Source organism: Ostrinia nubilalis, chromosome 8, assembly GCF_963855985.1.
Source record: "Ostrinia nubilalis chromosome 8, ilOstNubi1.1, whole genome shotgun sequence".
Lineage (NCBI taxonomy): Eukaryota > Metazoa > Arthropoda > Insecta > Lepidoptera > Crambidae > Ostrinia > Ostrinia nubilalis.
In genome coordinates, this window is record NC_087095.1 from 14,450,338 (window position 1) to 14,470,658 (window position 20,321).

The 20,321-nt window shown below is 37.1% G+C and overlaps 1 protein-coding gene across 1 annotated transcript; it reads right to left on the bottom strand.

The window, feature by feature from the left end:
- Window positions 1-7,230: 7,230 nt before the first annotated feature.
- Window positions 7,231-12,823, bottom strand: LOC135074000 (allantoicase-like). The gene is made up of 8 exons (XM_063968289.1): window positions 12,685-12,823; window positions 11,512-11,710; window positions 10,951-11,031; window positions 10,236-10,396; window positions 9,556-9,712; window positions 8,854-9,000; window positions 8,420-8,601; window positions 7,231-8,130 (listed from the first exon to the last, which is right to left on the bottom strand). Exons 1-8 carry the CDS (start codon window positions 12,739-12,741, stop codon window positions 8,002-8,004), a joined length of 1,113 nt encoding a protein of 370 aa, XP_063824359.1. The 5' UTR covers window positions 12,742-12,823; the 3' UTR covers window positions 7,231-8,001.
- Window positions 12,824-20,321: the final 7,498 nt, after the last annotated feature.

Here is a 20,321-nt window from a genome sequence, read left to right on the forward strand (position 1 = left end):
TTGTAACAAAATTATAGGTATTTAATGATAGTTGAAAAGCTTTACAGCAGTGCACGTAAAGAGCTAGCCGTAATTTTTTCTTTACAATTTACGCAGAAGCTGTCGACGGTACAAATACAGCAAAATAATTCTTGTTCAGTGAGCATATCATTATTACTTGAAACCGTCTGTCTCACTACTCAGCGGGCGAAATTACATTTTCGCACATACCGCTGACCCCGTTAAAATATGAGCTTTATTATATTCAAAATAAAATGCTATTCTCCCTAACGAGAAAAGACGAGCTCGGTGTGAAACTAGCGAATTCTCATTTACATTTTTTTTCAAAGACCGCAGCTCCGTTTGAGCTGTGATGGTATCGTGGCATAGTGGAATCGAATTCAGTGCTGTATTTAGTAGGTAGATCCTTTTCCTGTAAATGGAGGATTGGGCTTTACACAAAATAGTGTATATCAATCACCATTCCAATTACAAGCTTTGTTTTGTTTGGAGCTGAACTGCGCAGTGTAAAATGTGAAATAATATTTTATTACTTAATAAAAAAATGCGTTAACAGTCGCATCACGAACTAAATGAAAAAAGTCGAGTTCAAGTTTTTAAATATACTTAATCTTACTATCCTCACTTATACTGTGGCACATCTGTTTGAGCTGTGATGGTATAATGCGCTCCAGAGCATTTGCTTTGCGCGAATATATCGACTGGCGTGCTGTTGTTGAATGCGCTTCTTTCTACGAGTCTGTGGTAGCATTTATTATTTATGTTACTGTAAAAGCTCGAACTACGGTTAATCTTAAGATTTAAGTGTAAGTCTTAGGATTTTCCGACATGAGTTGGTAAATGTAAGTATTTCTGAAAATACGACGATTTTTTCGAGCTTTTACCATTCGAATTCAGTATATGCTAGGTTTTACCTCTGTCAGCTGGTAGATGTTGGTTTTAGGAATAAAACAATGAGTAATTCTTAATGGGGAATTATAAAACGATCGACTAAAAAATAACTTAGCGATTGATGATGGCATACTTACTGTTTTAATAACTTGAGCGGTATGAATTTGAGTAAGCGAAAAATTAACTTAACTAACGACGAATATTGATTAATATAATCAAATGCAGAACGAGCTTACAAAAAGTGGGTTATGTTTAATCCATTTTAGATATTAAAATTCTGTCCGTGCGACTAAATTACTAATAGTCCATTAGCTTTTAAATCGGAAATAATTCCTACAAAAGATTTTATTGTATTAATGGCTTCATTGGTTGCCCATTAAGACTCTCCTAAGTTTTCGACTTCGACGGAGTTGTGCTTAAGTGGTGGGGGCGACTCAAAAAGTGAATTCCGACAATTTTTTATGCGACAAGATTAAACTCAGACGATTTGGAACTACGATGTTTCTCAACTCCGACAATACACTACACCGATATGTCTTAATATCGATACTACGGTACTCCGACAAAATATTACTTCGGCATGACTTAACTAGGAAATGACGCGAGTTCGGCGATATTCTACTCCGACAGTAATTCTACTCCGACATGAGTAAACTTCGACTCACGCTACTCATACACACTTTGTGTCGACACTGTGTTGAATCGATACCTCACACACAATTTAGACACGAATATTATTTGGAATATACAGTGTGAGTCGTGCGCTATGGAAATAGGTGAAACTAGATATATTTTTATCGACGGAAAAAATGACAAAAATATCTAAGAGGGATATCTTAATAAAATAAAAACAGTAATAACGCTAAATAACAGGCAATACTAAAAAAATACATAAAATACCCAGAAAATGGCAACAAATAATTTAAAAAAAATGTGATAGGGATATATGTATAGAGACATTTTACAAATTTAATACTACAGAGAATAACACAAAGTAATAAGAACCATCTGTTATACGGGCATTATTTGGAGGAATTTATCAAATAACCAAAAAAACACGAATGAAAATGCAGATTTTTCTCAAAATGTATTTTTTATTATTATTATTTGTTGCCACTTTCTGGGTATTTATATCCGACTGCACCAGAAGGAAGGTTATTTATGCATTTATTTTAGTATTGCCGGTTATTTAGCATTACACTGTTTTTATTTTACCAGGATTTACCTCTTAGTTTAAAAGTTATTACGTTTTCTCTATTACCCGACTGCGCCAGAAGGAGGGTTATGTTTTTTTTATAATAAGTAATAGAAAGAAAAAGTAATAGAAGTAATAGAAAGAAAGAAAAAAAATCTATAAAAATTCAAAATACCTCAGATATTTTTACCCGGCTGCACCAAAAGGAGGGTTATGTTATGTATGTGTTACAGACGCCACCTAGCGGCGAATCGGCGCAACACCGTTTTGGCGCGCTTCGACAGAGTCGTAACGGTCACGGCGGGACGGATCGAACTCACTTTCGCTCCGGACGCCGACAAGAGAAGACATCTTCACGGAACTGTCCCACGTTTCACCTAGTGTCTATTTTATCGCTCGACGACGCTAGATTGTAGTACTAAGTGCTGATTTTAAACTCTTTGACGATTATTAAAAGTGTTTGAACACAAGTCTTATTCTCATTGCACGATGCCCCATTTCGCCCACAATATCTGAGGTTCGAATCCCTGACGAGCCGACGTAAATGTATGTATATTTCTTTGGCACGGCCTACAGCCTAAACGGCTTGACCGATTTAAGCGTGAGAGGTGTCTTTAGATTCGTCTTAACCGTGAGAGTGACACTGGCTATATTAAAATTGAAAAAAAAAAAAAACCTCAAAATGGCGCATATCAGGCGCCATAGTCTTCAAAAAAATTTTTTTTCTTAAAACCTATCAAGTGGGCTATCAAAATAAAGGACTTTTTAAGTAGCTTACAGGAATGTATTTTATTTAACTAAAAAGATTAAAATAAAAATTATTATTAAAAAAAAGACAAAAAACCCAACTGCGTAAAAAAAAACAAGACAAATTAATGTTCACAGATGCAGTCGGAGGCTTCAAATCCTTTTGTTGGTTATGTGTATTTTTTGCAATAATTTATCATTTTTTCCGTCGATAAAAATATGTCTAGTTTCACCTATTTCCATAGTGCACTTTATCAAGACTCACACTGTATATTCCAAATAACATTCGTGTCTAAATTGTGTGTGAGGTATCGATTCAACACAGTGTCGACACAAAGTGTGTATGAGTAGCGTAAGTCGAAGTTTACTCATGTCGGAGTAGAATTACTGTCGGAGTAGCATATCGCCGAACTCGCGTCGTTTCCTAGTTAAGTCATGCCGAAGTAATATTTTGTCGGAGTACCGTAGTATCGGAATTAAGACATTTCGGTGTAGTGTATTGTCGGAGTTGAGAAACATCGTAGTTCCAAATCGTCTGAGTTTAATCTTGTCGCATAAAAATTTGTCGGAATTCACTTTTTGAGTCGGTGGGGGCCCCCGAAAGAGGCATGTTTTCGGTTTTCCGGTTATACCGCGTAAAGGACTTACCCTATCAAAAAGTGGTCTTCATGACGGTTGAAGGGCGCTTAATTCTGCATTGAATAAGACCAAATTCATATGTTTTGGACAAACCGTTCTCGCGCTAAAGTTCGGCAAAGTAGAAAATGTACGTATAATTAATGACCCTCTCCACGTCCAATGGTTTGTTACCCACAGGCTTCCAAGTCTTGAAAAGGGCCACCTCAACCAGTGTAACCCTATCAAGGCTTACGAGCTTGATGCGCCTATCCTTGTTCGTCCCAGCCGTTCCTTAACTGCGGTTGCTGCACCTCTTCCTGGCACTCACCTTAACGACTCTGTGTTACCTACTGTGGCTGCCCCTCTTCCTTGTATCCTCCTGCATGACTACGTTGCCTAGCCGTATGCCTGGTCTAAGGTTCGACGCCAAAAATCAACAACAACAAGTTCATATTAAAACGCTGAAGAGTTTTTTGTTTGTTTGTTTGAACGCGCTAATCTTAAGAATTACTAGTTTGATTGAAATCATTATTTTTGTGTTGAATAGCTCATACATTGAGGAAGGCTATAGGATATATACAATCACTCTACGACTAATAGAGGCGAAGCAGTAAAGAAAATTGTTGCAAGCACGGGAAATAGTATTTAAACTATTTTCACTCGTACGAAGTTGATTTTGTGGCGTCGAACCTTGGACCAGGCATATGGCTAAGCAATGAAATCGTACAGGAGGGTACAAGGAAGAGGGGCAGCCACATTAGGTAACACAGAGTCGTTCAGGAGAGTGCCAGGAAGAGGTGCAGCAACCGCAGTTAAGGAACGGCTGGGACGAACAAGGATAGGCGCATCAAACTCGTGAGCCTTGTTAGGGTTACACTGGTTAAGGCGACCCTTTACAAGGCTTGGAAGCATGTGGGTAACAAGCCATTGGACGTGGAGAGGGTCATTAATTATACGTATATTTTCTACTTTGCCGAACTTTAGCGCGAGAACGGTTTGTCCAAAACATATGAATTTGGTCTTATTCAATGCAGGATTAAGTGCCCTTTAACCGTCATGAAGACCACTTTTCGATAGGGTAAGTCCTTTACGCGGTATAACCGGAAAACCGAAAAAACGCCCCTTTCGGGGGCCCCCACCACTTAAGCACAACTCCGTCGAAGTCGAAAACTTAGGAGAGTCTTAATGGGCAACCAATGAAGCCATTAAAGCAAAAAAATCTTTTGTAGGAATTATTTCCGATTTAATCAATATTTGTGTTTAATTCTACTGGCCTATAAGTGAGCGACTAGAAATACAAAGAGGGAAACTTCAATATTAAGATAGATTCGATTTTTTCCAATTGAAGTAATTTCTGATGATGATGATGATGATGAGATGCGCTGAGCACATTATGACATGTTTTGTTTTTCAACATTTACCGTGCCATTAATGTAAATCCTAAGATTTACCAACGAAATGGTGGTAAGAGTTCGAATCGCAAACCTTTTGGGACATTTACCATTAGAATTTGGTAGATCTTAGGTTGTACTGGAATATCTTAGGATTTACTGCAATTCGAGCTTTTACAGTAACATTTATACTGAACTGCAAAATTTTGGACTAGAGTAAGAATTTATAATTCAAAATGATATAGACCCTCGTTCGTTCGTTTCAGCCAAATGACGTCCACTGCTGGACAAAGGCCTCCTCCAAGGTTTTTCACAATGCACGGTCCTGCGTTGCCCGCATCCAGGCTCTTCCCGCGACCTTTACCAGATCGTCGGTCCAGCTAGTAGGAGGCCTGCCCACGCTACGTCTTCCAGCCCGTGGTCGCCACTCGAGAACTTTTCTGCCCCAACGGCCATCGTCTCTACGAGCTATGTGTTCCGCCCACTGAATTGCTATAGACCTTCACAGTGTACCTCAAATATTCGAAGTCAGATTTTTCATGCTCATACAATATGTTTCTGAGTTTGTCAGAATTAAGTATTTATCTTTGTTTCTCTTTTATTTAGGCTCATAATAATAATAGAGACTATATTATTACTAATTAACACTAATTGGCATCCTGTAACGACACTTAATTAACCAATACTTATCAAGACGTCATTAAGTTATATAAGTATGTATCTCAGTAACTTTCTACGTAGAATACATCAATTAAGTTATGGAAATAAATAATACAATGCAAATAATAATACACAGATAATTAATGATTAAATGGCCAGTGTGACAGTCTTGTAGTCTTTAATTAACTAATTGGTAATGAAGTAGAGTCTTTGTCATTATGCATGATTGGTATGGAAGTTTCTCGGGAATGGTTTGATGTTATTATTTATTTATTTTTAAGTAAAGATAGCTAAAGAATACAGATAACTCAAGTAATTTTGATAATTTCATAATCAATATTGTGTATCTATGGGCATTGCGCATGTATGCTGTGAAACAGAGAATATTTTTATGACATTATATGTATTTTAAGCACCTGTGATTTTAAAATTAGGACAATTTGAATTAATAATAACTACTAGGTAGATTCACTTCGCTGATGTATTTTGTGTTAGGACAAACTACTTTGGTTTGAAAAGAGTTTTACGCCCGTATTCACAAACTTTACTATGAAGTCTCACAGCACGCGTGGACGCACAGGGTCACACACGAACTAATCACAGGCCTCCATTCAACAATGTGCGTTCGATTTGCTGCTTCACTTAAGCAATCGTCATCATCATCATCTCAGCCATAGGACGTCCACTGCTGAAGATAGGCCTCCCCCGATACTTTCCATGTTGCCCGGTTGGTAGCGGCTTGCGTCCGTTTGTGAATATGGGTATTAAAATAAACTACTTTTAGAATACGTGCCACTGACACACAAAATAATCTTAACAAAAACAACCAAGTTTTTGTTGCGTTTCTAGTAGAATACGCGCATCGAATCACCAAGCTCAATATCTCAGACGTGTCAAGCGAGCCAATGGAAAGTTGGATGAAAATTTCAATGTACCCTCCATTCTGCGGTGACAAGTTGTCAGCCGATATGTGATCAGCCCGGATATTGTGCAGGAGATTGTCGTGGACCGGGCTCTATAAAAATGAACAAAACTTTTAACAGCATGTGGCGGGACCCAGACGCTATCAGTTTTGTTTTCTATTTTTATTTCAAGAAGTCTCTGTAGTTCGACAAAAGTTACTAACAGTTTTATTTTATTTTTTACTATCCACAACGAGGAAGCTCTTGACCTGCACCTCACCTGATGGAAAGTGATGATCAGGCCGAAGGTGGAAGCGAGCTTCACCCGGAATCGTCAACCACGAAGGAACTGGCTATCTTACTTCTAACTGTCGGAACACAATAATTAGTTTTGTTGATGCATTATAAAAACATTAACTAAATAGGTATAATAACTGTCTCAGTATCCTTGACATTACTTCATTTTGCAAACAAATATAGGCTTACTACATAACCTCGCAGCTCCCAAGCGGTTGCCGGCTGCCGCGTAACGATTGATTATCTATTGTGTCTAGATTCGCGGAGCCTGAAGGATTAAATATCACTTGATACAGCTCAGTATCAATGTTACGAAAAATCCAGTTACTGCTGTCAAATACCTGTTGAGTGCAGGTAGGATTTCGAACAATTATAATATCAGACTAATATTAAATAAATAAAACTTTGCATTAAGATTTCGTTACACAAATATTATTCGTGTTGATATTTTGTTGTACCTATAGATTTCAGCTTTGAAAAGATAATGAACATCAAAACGTAATAAAGGTGAAAATCAAAGAGATTGAAATAATTGATAAATGTACTTTATTCGTAATAATACTTTAACTTCACACAGTTAAATCTTAACTCTAACACTATGTTAAAAAGTAACCTATCAGGTACAGAAATTAATAATCATATTAGTTCTATTACACACTCATTAATAAAAAGGCGTTTAATTATGAATTCAAGCTGGAAAGCTCAAAGGAACTTTGAATAGTTGAAAGTGTCTTTATCAAACATTTTAATAAATATTTTATTAATGCAAGTGAAAAAAAAAGGTTGGAGCCGCCAGCGGCTCACGATAACCTAAAGTTACTTGACTTAAATTAAAAGAGATTAAATACAATGCATAAATATTGTCACTTCTAGTTCTAGCTGTAATAGTTGATTCATTGACACCACTATTCAATTTCTTAGATAACTCTTACTTAATTTTCCATAAGGAACCATGTTAAAGATACTCAATAGAGTCAGCGAATATGACTGTGAAGTCACAGATTCTCTTAAAAATATTGATAAGTAGTGTCGAATCCAACATATAAACATAACTATACCTACAATTTTATGAAATAAACTTACTTCGAGATTCAAGCTCACGATACTGGCTCTATAAGGCTCTAAGAGCCAAAGCACACGATTCGTTGCGGCGCCGTACCGCAAAGATTTCGCCGCTCGTGTGCCACAGATATTTCTATGTAAGACGACGCAGCGACACCGCTCCAGCGTCGCACCGCCGCCGCAACGCATCGTGTGCTTTGGCTCTAACATTGTACAAGGCTCTTACAGTTCTTTGTTATTAATCACTACGTTCAATGAAACCGAATGTCCTGATACGACTGATTCCACCATCAGGGGCCATGGAAACTCTGATGTGTGTGATGGGTTCCGAATGACAGTCGAACCAATGCTCGTTATGAGCTGAGAGCTGTGGACAAACGGAAAACTTTGTAAGTTATTGTTGTATAAAAACTGACTTTCGAAAGTTAAATAACTTTTATTTTCCTAGAGTATTGCTAATAATATAAAAAAAGCAGAAAAAACTTAATAAGATCTTCTTTTGTCTCTTATTTCTCCATAAGAAAAAGTAGAGAAGAAACTGTAGGTATCTGTGCAAATTATAGCAAAATTTAACCCTAACTACAATGTTACTATCAAAATACCAATGTTAACATTATTTTTCTGTATGTATTCACTATCTGAAGAAAAAAGCTTACCTTGCTAGCCTTCAAAACGGTAGACCAAGTGTACGTAGAGTCCGGCGACCAATCAGCGCAACCCAAATAAGCGCCCTCTATCTTTACAGAGTCCGGATAATTCCCTTTGAAGTGTGCCGTGTCGACGCATATTTTCTGGATGGTTCCAGGAAAGCCAAGCTTCAAAATTGCCCATTCTTGTCCTGGAAATACATTAGCCTTCAATAAACTGTCTCCAGTTTCGAAATTAAATTTTGTGACTTCATTCTGGCGAATAGTCATTAAGAGGATATTTTAAGACTTGCTAGAATAGAAATAATAAAACTTTTTTTTAATAAAAGGACAGCTATAGCTATATTTGCGTGAAAAGTGAACGTTTAATTGGTTAGAGACATAGCATAGACATATTTTTTTTATCTATTAAGCTCCAAGCCAAAATGATCTTTAAGTCTTACCAGGTAGCTTCAAAGTGCCATCATCATTAGCCTCAATGATTTCTGGCCTGTCCAGTCTCCGAGCCGTCTCCCAGCCATCAGCCATACACTTGCTCTTGCATGGCTTGATCATGTTACGAGGGTGACCGAAGTGAGCATTTGAGTATCCTGTAACAAAAAAATCAAAAATGTAAATAATGGTATACATAGTACCTAGTACCTGCCCAATGCAAATTCATAAAGCAGTGGTAGGGTTGAAAATTCAAATATCAGATCACCAGTAGGGTTAACTGAAATCAAAAGTATGGCTGTTCAACAAAATGTAGCACCTTTTCTCAGGATTCCTCAATAATTTCTTCATTTCTCTCTTATTTTGTGAAGTGAGGTAGATATTGTCAAAAGTTGCGTTTTATAGATTTATGCGATAATCGTCGTACGCGATAAGCGTCGTATGCGATAAGCGTCGTATACGATAGGCGTCGTATGCGATAAGCATCGTACGCGATTAGCGTTGTATACGATAGGCGTCGTACGCGATAAGCGTTGTATGCGATAAGCGTCGTACGCGATAAGATACGTTTGGCATCTAAAATTCACGCTGTTTTATCGATTATGCCCATACATTTTGACGTCGATAAAGTATATCACGGCGCGCAACCTACATCGGCAGTAATAGGTAGATAAACAGTGTAGTTAAGAATATTAATATTAATATTTGCTTACCTTGGCAAGTACCGCCACTGAGAAGCGAGACTAGATCCACTATTTCATCGCTTGAAGGCGGTTCTGGGCGAGCTTCTCCATAGACCCTGAGCCTGGCGATTCCACCGTCAGGGAACATGTTCACTCTGATGTGTGTCCAGGCTTCGTCGCTTACCACCTATGATGAAAAAGAAGGGATAAGTTTTGTGTTTACTTCGAGAAGTTATGATTTCATTGATAATGTAGACAAGTAGCATTAAATAAGTGGTTTATTTTGGGATTCAAATGGGTTTTAGTTTCAAAAGAAGGAAGAAGCTGATAATAAAAGCAGAATAAATGCAAAATAAAGGAGTTAAACTTATTATCAAGCAGCGTAGTATGCTAGAGTCTAGCAAACGATGGGATTTCAAAATAATAAGTGAAGGTGTATATTGAAGTAAATGCTGTTTTGCAACATAAATACGCCCGTATTCACAAACATTACTATGAGGTCACAGTGCGCGTGGACGCACAGGGTGACACAGGTATTCAACGCTATGAATTCGATTTGCTGCTTCACTTAAGCAAGCATCGTTTGTGAATACGGGCGGTAATCTGTGTTGGTACTTAAAATGCTTTATAATCTACAAACTTAAAAAAATATATCCAAAACAGACTTTCAGTTTATTCGTATCATTTTTCCGAATCGAATTCCGAATTACCTTTTGGTAGTTGAGCCTCGTCTCCTCATATCCAGGCCGTAGTGCTGTAACGGGGACTATCGTCTCCCATTTGTCAGAGCTAAGCCTTTCAATCTGTTCGTACTCGCAGTCGGTGCAGGCAGAACCCATCTTTGTATCGCGTTCAGGAGCCAAAGCCTCCTCTGTTGGGAAATTGATATTTATTAGACTCCATTCTGATACTCATCGGAACGGGTAAAGTTTGAGGAAAAGGGAAAAGTTTTGAACAAAAATTACATATTATTTTGGCACTGTAATTCGGTTACGTCATTTCACAATTTACGTTGGTCCAAAATAAATATTTGTTTCTTTTGTCACAAGAATGGTATCAACCCACGCGCGCTTTCCCGGAAACCTTGCCAAATAAGCGTTGCTAGCGCCTCTTATGCCACTTGTATAGCGCCTAGTTGTTGTATTTTAAGGTATTGTAACTACTTATATATTGCCAACCAGAATGCAAGCTAGCAACACAATTCAGCCCTTAGACAAGCCCATAGTAAAATTATATCTCTTGCCACCAGATAGGTACAAAAAACACAGGCATTTTAACAAATTAGATACTGTCAAATAAAACAAAACACAGTGGCACCTCACTTAATTGATCTAAGTGATACTTTGCAACAAACACGTAAAATCTGAATGTACCTTCTGTATCCAACGTTTATCTTAATTAACTCAATGAAGCTTAATTAATTACCTTCAGGTGTCAAGCACGCGGCCTGGATGGAGTACTTCGGAGCGTAGTTCCCGGTAAAGAAGGCCGTGTCGACGAGTAACCCTAGAAGGGAGGATGTCGTCAGATTACGAATAAAAGTTGAGTTCAAACGATCGTTAGCTCTTGTTAGCTTTATTAAGGCTGCTCTCAAGTGTTTGTGTGTCGAGTAATTGTTGGAAAATCTTATTTTTGCTAGCTACAGCTGGAGATTGTACTGATTGAGGCAAACAGTTTTTGACTATGACATCTTTATTTTACTTTACATTCTAACATTGTATCATTTAGTACCAAATAAATATTTATCTTTCTTTCTTTCTTTCTAAATGAAATAAGCAACACTTTTTTAATTTCTTGAGCATCTAATTGCATGCTTGATAAGACTGGTTGATAAATAATGTTATCACACCAAAAAAGGGCTACTTAGTCAAATGTATTAAGTCTTATAGGACTCCCAAAGCATTTCGTAGAGTCTGACCATATTACTGACACCTTAAAACTGTGATCAAGGTACAAAATGACAACGTTTCATAATACGATACATACCTCGAATAACGCATTTAGTGGCCAGCTTCAAGATGCACCAATCATGTCCCGTAACCCTCTTCCTCCTGGTCTCCCAGCCATCCATCCATTTTCCGAATTCGGTGTACTTCTCCGGGATAAATATGGGCTCGGTATCCAGGAGCATGTTCTCACATGGCGCGAAGAAGTCGTCGGTAGAGAACACTACCTTTCCGCCAGCCTGTAATTAAAATTATTGTTAAAGTTAAGGTGACAAAAGTCTAAGGCTGAGTTGCACCACCTAACTTTGTCCGTAACTATGACGATAACCGTTGTTTTTTGTATGGAGTTTGACAGATTTTTGACGTTTGTCAAAGTTAAAGTAAGATGGTGCAACCCAGCCTAACGATGTCAATGAACTGGCCGAATTGACGCGGCTTCAAGCCCTATGGACTATTGTGGTGAATTCACTCGCAACACAATATTTTAATATGCATAGCTTACAATGAGGGGTTAACAAAACTATAAAAAAAGTGATATGCCGCACTTAAACTGTAACAAGTTGGGTTTCAATCTACGAACTTTCGCTAGGTTTGCTTATGACTGTGTGAGAGTTTGTTATATCTTATTTGAAACCAAAGTTATTATTATTGTGTCTAGACAGACACGTTACATAAAGATAAAGTGTTGTTATATAAATAAATTATGTCTCACACGGAAAAATAACATAACTACAATATGACTCCGGGGTAAAAGTCAGTAAAGTGTGGATAAATGAAAGTTTCAAAATAGTTGCTGCCAAATCTACACTATTAACAATTTTCTTGTCATGTCAAATACATGAAAACGTTTGCTGAGACAACAGTAAATAGCATGTTTTACATGGAAGATTCACGCGAACTGAAACGTTTAGCAATATGCAATATGCATGGTATTAAATCAATGGTATTAATCAATAATCATTTTTCAAATGCTAGAAACCTTTACTTTGATGTTTGTAAAAATACTAGAGCTTAAAAAATATTTAATTTAATAAAAAGTTCATAAAAAATAAACTATACAAATACGAAAAAAAATCAATAACGGAAGAGTCGATGCGCGCGAAATTGACTTTAAAAGCTTTGTTGTTATCAAATAACAAAACCTGTTTTGTTTTGCTGTTTATTTTCTTTACATATTATAAACATTTTTTATTAAAAAAAATCATAAACTTACACTGGTGCTGCAGAATTCACTAAGGTCAGCAAACGCGGGCGCCTTTTTCTCGATCATTTTGTTGAATATTAATTAGTAATTTCAATCACTATTTATCAACTGTCACTGTAGATGCGTAAGCGCAGACTGATTAGAAAATTACCCCGTCTTCCATTTTATACTAAGTTGCCGGATAAAAACATTAATAATAGGTACTTAGCTTATCGCTTTTTGTGTGGCACCTATAAATATCTCGAATACAATTATTTCACTGATACAGTCACTGTTCTGGAATATCGTTCTTTTTGCTGGTATTATTGTCACAATTGACTTGATACGCTTTTTGTGGAATGAGTTACGATTTTGACAAATTGTTTACTTGAATGTGCAAAGAATATTTACCTATATCCTGTTTTTTACGAGCTAGACTTTTTTTGCTGATCTTTTTGATAATTCGCTTGTAAAAAAATCACCTGTAACACTATTTAGGTACTATATTATTTAGTATTTACATAGATGTATTGTTATTGTTTGTTCTCTGTCAGCAGCTGTGCCTTAAAGAAAAGAATAAATATTATTCTTAGGCTCGGTTCCACCACCTTACTTTAACTTTAACAAATGTCAAAAATCTGTCAAACTCCATACAAAAAGCACCGGTTATCGTTATAGTTACGGTTAAAGTTAGGTGGTGCAACTCAGCCTTAGGTTTATTCAATCGTCAGTTTTTCTAAAGTGGTTATAACGCAAAAAATAAATCTTCTATGTCAGAAACATGGCATTTAAATGGGTGCGCCAAAGTTCACCTAAATTTTCAACTCCGAAAATTGGAAATCCGAAAATGTTCTTCCTAACATTTTTCATCCTAACAATCACAATTCCTAACTACTCTGTCTCTATTGTTTTAATTCCGAAGCATTCAACTTCATAATGTCATTAGCAATAAACGTCTATTATACTTTTATTTGTTTTCCTATATTTTCTCAACATCACCACCATTTTTTACACTATTATTCAAAGTCATATCTTTTTTGTTTGGATATCTTTCTTTGACGATAATATTACTTGTTTCAAGTTCAAGTTTGCTGGCTTAGCACGTATACTTGAGGAAGTATATAGCGAATTGGTCCTTTTCATAATTAATTGGTTTAACTTAAGTTAGAACTGCTACAGTCATTCAGTCAAGTTCCAGAAACGAATCGGTCCTATTCATAAAATTATTGGTTTAGGTTAGGTTAGAACTGTGACCTTACGTTACCTTCGCGAAGAAAACCTTCTGTACGTAGTACTTATTATTATTCTGTGGTATGAGTGAAAATAAAGGTAATTATGTTTAGGGATAAAAGTGTTATGATAAAAAACAGTAGGAGTTTAAATACATTTACATTAATGATATTAGTAATTAAAATTTTCGGAATCATGAGTATTATGAACATCGCCAGTAGCACTACAAATAGTATGAATGAAAACTTTAGGATGAAATTTTTTAGGAAGATTGATCATTCGGATTTAAAATCGTTAGGAACTTTAGTTAAACCAATATGGACCCCATTTAAATACACCACATCAATTAATGTGGTATTACTAAATGCACTTTTTTGCATACAATTTGCATTTGTATTTGCAATCTTTATAAACTGAAATTTTGAAATACCTAGGTTATGCAGCAGCGCTCTCTGAAAAACATCAATCTTTGAAACTGCGATCTCCAATCCACCTACCAAGCGTGGGGATTATGGCAAAACCCTCCACTATAGTGGAGGAGGCTCATAGGTCAGCAGTAGACTGTAAAAGGCTGTTGATGATGATGATGATGACTTATTTATTCGATTCTTACTGGGTTTTTATTTATTCGTAAGATTTCGTAATGCCCATTTTTACCATCAATGCCTAATTTTTAAGTGAGTGTTACCATAGGGGGTCACTTAAAAATTAGGGATTGATGGTGAAAACGGGCATAAGTTGCATAAATCTTAGGTAGATTTTGTTTGGACGTAAATTTTGGGAACATAGCGAAAATATTTGCCGCGCTCCGCCGCGATTTCATATGAAAAATCCCGCGCGCAGACGCGTTGTCAGTGTGTTGTGCCGCGCGTGTTTTCTATACAAACTGAGGTACTTGCATACAATGATTAAATCTGTCGTCCCGCGTACCGCGGCGGAACGCGTCGCAGTGTGATAATCGCCTATGGTGTCGTTTGTATGCAGATGTAACTGTCAATCTATGCCTATCAGATTGTGTGAGACGGCTAATTGGTAATCACCACACGTTAGTACGTACGATTAAATGTGTATGGACACATCTACGGACTAGTGATGCGGTGGAATCGGTATTCGTCAAACAAATCGATATAGCGCTTGGTTTTTGCGACTAAAAAGTTGACTGGTGTGGTGATCGATTTTGGAATCGCTTGGAATAAAAACCATAGCTAAAATAACACTAAGGTACGTAGTAGGTACAGTCGGCGCCAAAAAGTTCCCAATAAGTCTTTGTTACAATTGGAATAAGGTTGAGTTTTCAACTTTTTGACCACTTTGGGTGTCATTTACTATTTGACGCTGACTGTACCTAAGTACCTACTTAATAATAGTACTTATGTCTGCAGTAATTTTGCTAATTAGTACCCATTGTACCTGTAGCTAAAAACAAATTAGAGCTAATGAGTTACTTAAATGAATTATCATAAAACAAAAAACTTCTAGAATTCAAAAACGTTTCTCGCCCAATCAATTTCTATTATTTCTGGTAATTATTCTTTCTTACACGTGCTCTATTATTCAAGAAAATTATGCAATAGAACTAGCTGTGCTCGCGACTTCGTACGCGCGAAAAAAAACATTTTAGCAACAACAAGCTTTCTTCGGTAAATGGACTATCTAACAGAAAATTATTTTTTTCAAATCGGACCAGTAGTTCCTGAGATTAGCGGGCTCAAGCAAACAAACTCTTTACCTTTAATAAGTATAGATTTCAAATATCGACTCTCGATTAGGTTAGTACATCACTATCATTGAGATTAAGTGGACATAGGTATGGACTGGTATGTTGATTAATTTGATTCATCAGGTTTGGATAACGGGCTATTGTTAATAGATTTCTCATCAAATCTGAAACAAGATAAAGTGGCTTGGCTATAGCATCTTGCAAGTATTGCCAGTGGAAACATACATTTGTTCAATGATATTTAGTTTAGGTGTATACTGACACACTGGATTTTATTGAACGAATGATGGCACAACGCTGAAGGATGTGGCATACAAATTCAGGCATTTGATCTGAAGATTATGTAATTTACACATACATTAATTTAATTTTGGTTTTAGCCAATGACGACTGCTGGATTAAGGCCTCCTCCAAGCCCAACTTAAGTGGCAGTGGGCGGGACATATACCTCGTAGAGCTGATGGCCGCTGTCACAGAAAAGTTCTCGATTGGCGACCACGGGCGACCGACGATCTGGTGAAGGTCGCGGGAAGTACCTGGATGCGGACAGCTCAGGACAGCAAACATTCGTTGTGGACACTTTTATTAGTTCCTAGCAAAAAAAAAGTATTTCAAGAAAGGTTGCAAGAAGGCAAATGCTGGCCGCTACCAACCGGCAAATCTGAAAATCATTGGGGGAATCTTACGAGAGATCTTTTTGTCGTTTATATTATATTGTATAAATTGATACTTAGAATTAATTCGAAGCACGCGTAATATCCAGAACCAACTAGTGCATTAGAAAGTCACATCGTATACTTACCATGTATGACAGAGACAGTTCAAGTGCATTGATAAACGTCATACACGTGGCGACAACATTGACTGTGATAGAAATCATTCATTAGACGTAGTTAGAGACATGCCTAGGTCATTATCAATACGTCATCATCATCATGGTATCACTACTAACATAATTAATAGTATCAGGAGTTACATTGCGGAAATTCATAACTAGATATTAAAAAGTAAAAATTTCAACTTAGTGACGCCAGCATTACCCAACCACACTAACTGTGTTTCAGTACAAGCAAATGCAAAAAGCACCGCCCTCACACAAATCGCATGAAATAGTTAGTACCAACACTGACGTGCAAAAAAATTATTTATCTGGGGGCACGGTAGTGCCCCCGCCAAGTCGAGCGCGAAGCAAACACTGCCGTACCATCCTTTACCGGAACCATTTCGCCGCATTTTCAGGCCCCTATTTGAGAACCTCTGGATAAGACCAGAACGCAGAAATTTTCGTCATTTAGTAAGCTATAATCACATACTTAAAATCCAAAATTTCAAGTCTGTAGCTCATTTAGTTCCGAAGTTAGGCGAAAGCAAAGTTTCGCATTTATGACACTCACTCACTGATGATCATCAAAATAGAACTAGTACTTCCCATAAACTCAGAGAGCTGAAATTTGGTACAGAGTTAAGGTTTAATGGCCACATAAAGGGAAAACTATAAAAACTAGGAAAATCGAAGATCTGGAGTAACACCACATTCATAATCAATACTACTAGCGCCACACCGGCACCGTGGTGTTCGCCTGTACTGCTCACCGCTAGATGGTTAGGTAGACGACGTTAAATAATTATGCCACTTTCTACAAAAAGAAGTGAAATCCCACCAAAAACATTCTGTAAAAAACTAGCCAAGTCTCGATGGAGCTGCTTGTTTATCTCTAAAAAGTAATGAAATCTAGACAAAGTCGTGCCAAGTCTATGGTTCCTTACTGCGATATCTTTATTATTATAGTTAATTTTGTGTGACTTGGCCGTTGAATAATCTTTATTAAGATAATCATACATAAGTATTAGTATGGTTATTGAATCAACGTTTTCCAAGTGCCAATTTTCAATTTCAATTTTCGTCAATGGGTGGCGGTTCTGGCGACAGATTGGTGCAATGGTGTCATGGAGCACCTGGTTTTGTACCCTTCAACGGCCAAGTCACACAACATTAACTATAATAATAAAGATATCGCAGTAAGGAACCATAGACTTGGCACGACTTTGTCTAGATTTCATTACTTTTTAGAGATAAACAAGCAGCTCCATCGAGACTTGGCTAGTTTTTTACAGAATGTTTTTGGTGGGTTGCTTTTTCTGTATACACTTCATCTGGAGTCATCCTCAGAAGTTGATATTGTCGTCTCGGCTGTGCTCCGATATGTCAAATCTTCATCATCTCAGCCACAGGACGTCCACTGCTGAACATAGGCCTCTCCCAATGCTTTCCATGTTACCCGGTTGGTAGCGGCCTGCGTCCAGCGCTTTCCTGCTACCTTTATGATGTCGTCGGTCCACCTTGTGGGTGGACGTCCCACGCTGCGTTTTCCGGTACGCGGCTCCGATATGTTAAATGCCAATAAAATAATTTTTACTAGTATTTTTAGTTATACAACGTGCTCTTTTTGATTTCCTGGAACTCTAGGGTATTAATAAGGCCACTTCAAAGAATGGAATGACATTAAATTTTTTGTTAAATTCAACAAATTTTTTCGACTTATTTTATCATACGAAATTATTTAAAAACTTAATTTTTACTGAAATAATTCATAATTTACATACACTTATCAATAAAAAAAGTCTGCACAAAAAGACTAGGTGACAATTAAAAAAAAAACTAGATTGATGATACTATAATCTAAATCGACTAGGTATCTTCTAAATCTAGAATCCACAAAATCTTCTTTTGAAGACATATTCCTAAGACTCTTTAACTAGTTTTTATTTATAGAATATACCCCTAAAATTTCCGGAAAACAAAAGGAGCACGTTGTATAAGTACTCGTAAGTTGTTGTACTCGTAAGTCATCTAAGATTAATTATATTATGGCCAAAAATGTAAATTGACATAATGGAAAAAGACAAAGAACAAGCCTTTAATCGCCCTATTGCATAGATTTAGCCGTTAAACGGTGGGGTAGGTCGGATTATAATCTACCAAGTAGGCCTAATGTGGATTGCTAGAGGAGAGAGTGTAAGGCTGAGTTGCACCATCTGATTTTGACAAACGTCAAAAAACTGTCAAACTCCATACAAAAGCACCGGTTTTTGTTAAAGTTACGGTCAAAGTAAGTTGGTGCAACTGAGCCTAAGTAAATAAAGTTGTCATACTGCACGACTCAAGAAGTCGTCAGCTAAGCATGACAATCAAATGATACGAGTACCTATGTTATTAACTAAGACAAATTTTTAAAGTGCCTTTTAAAGCTGATTATTTATTTAATTAACGAGCTAAAACAAATTACTAAAAATAACTTTTTGTTTTAGATATAAAATCTTTTTGTTTTAAATATAAAAGTAGGTAGGTACCCTACCTACTCATGATTTCAATGAAAATAGGACTTGATTTATTTTATCTATTTCAAGTAAGACTGAAACCGCATGTAACTGGATTTTAAAATAGCAAATCATACTTTACTTATCAAACGTAAAAGTAACCTACTACATTACCGTTTTCATTTTATTCGTTCGTTTCAGCCAAATGACGTCCACTGCTGGACAAAGGCCTCCCCAAGGTTTTCCACAATTAACGGTCCCGCGACCTTCACCAGATCTTCGGTGCATCTTGTAGGAGGACACTTACATTACCTGTATTATAATTTATTTGATATCCTTGATTTGCCATTCCTTAAACTAACTGTTGGAAAATCTATAGATCCGGAACAGTTGTCAGGTAAAGGTCAATGGGTCAGGAAGGCCATGTTGACCATGTGTGTTTGTATTTTTAGCATTTCGCTAGTACTTGCGCGAAGCAAGTGAATACTGATCACCACCAGAGGCTGTCTATTAGCGATTCTAATCATGCGCGCGAAACTAGTGCTATAATTGCTTGCACGTGCTTGCGTACTTTTCGGGTGTGTCCTGACCCTGACTGTGACCTAGCTAAGGGGATTTTAACATGTCCGTTCTTATATTTAGTAAGCGTAGACTTCCATTTACGTAAAGACGAAATACGATAAAGGCAGAAGCGTATTGTAGGCAAGCCTGCCTCCCGCTGGGTGGACCGGTCTGGTAAAAGTCGCGGGAAGTACCTGGATACGGGCAGCGTAGGACCGATAGTTATGGAAATCCTTGCCATTAAAAAAAGGCCTCCTTGTCATTACAAATTGGCTGAAACAAAGGCATTAGCGAGCTGTGTTATTAAATGACCTGACTATGAATGAAATATTTTGGTTGATCCCTAACCTGTAGGTAAACTGGAAAACGTGACCATGCGGACAATCTTTAATTTACTACTTTTATCTCTCACTTCGTTGAAACAGACCACTTATTTACAAACACGGGTAAATTACAGATAGGTTGGGCACACAGCAGCACTCGCTCGTTAACTGATATAAAGGGCACGGGTTAGCCAGATCTTGGGGCTGAAGGCAAGTTGAAACCGGTTCTGGAGATAAAACAGTTGACACACTGACTTGGGACGGAAAAATATCAGAACAACGATTGGGTGTGGCACAAACTTTATGTTTGGTTAATTAGTAGAATACTTCTTATGTAATTGTGTTATTTTCTTTACGTATTGACTGATGAGAGCATCTCTGCTTTGGATAATAGTCTACCATTAAAATTATTTGCCACCATCTTTCCAACGTATAAAAACAAGACGTAATGTACAAAGAAATACGCAATCATTATCATCATAAGGGGGCGTAGTGTGAGTTTACGTCAAAGGCAT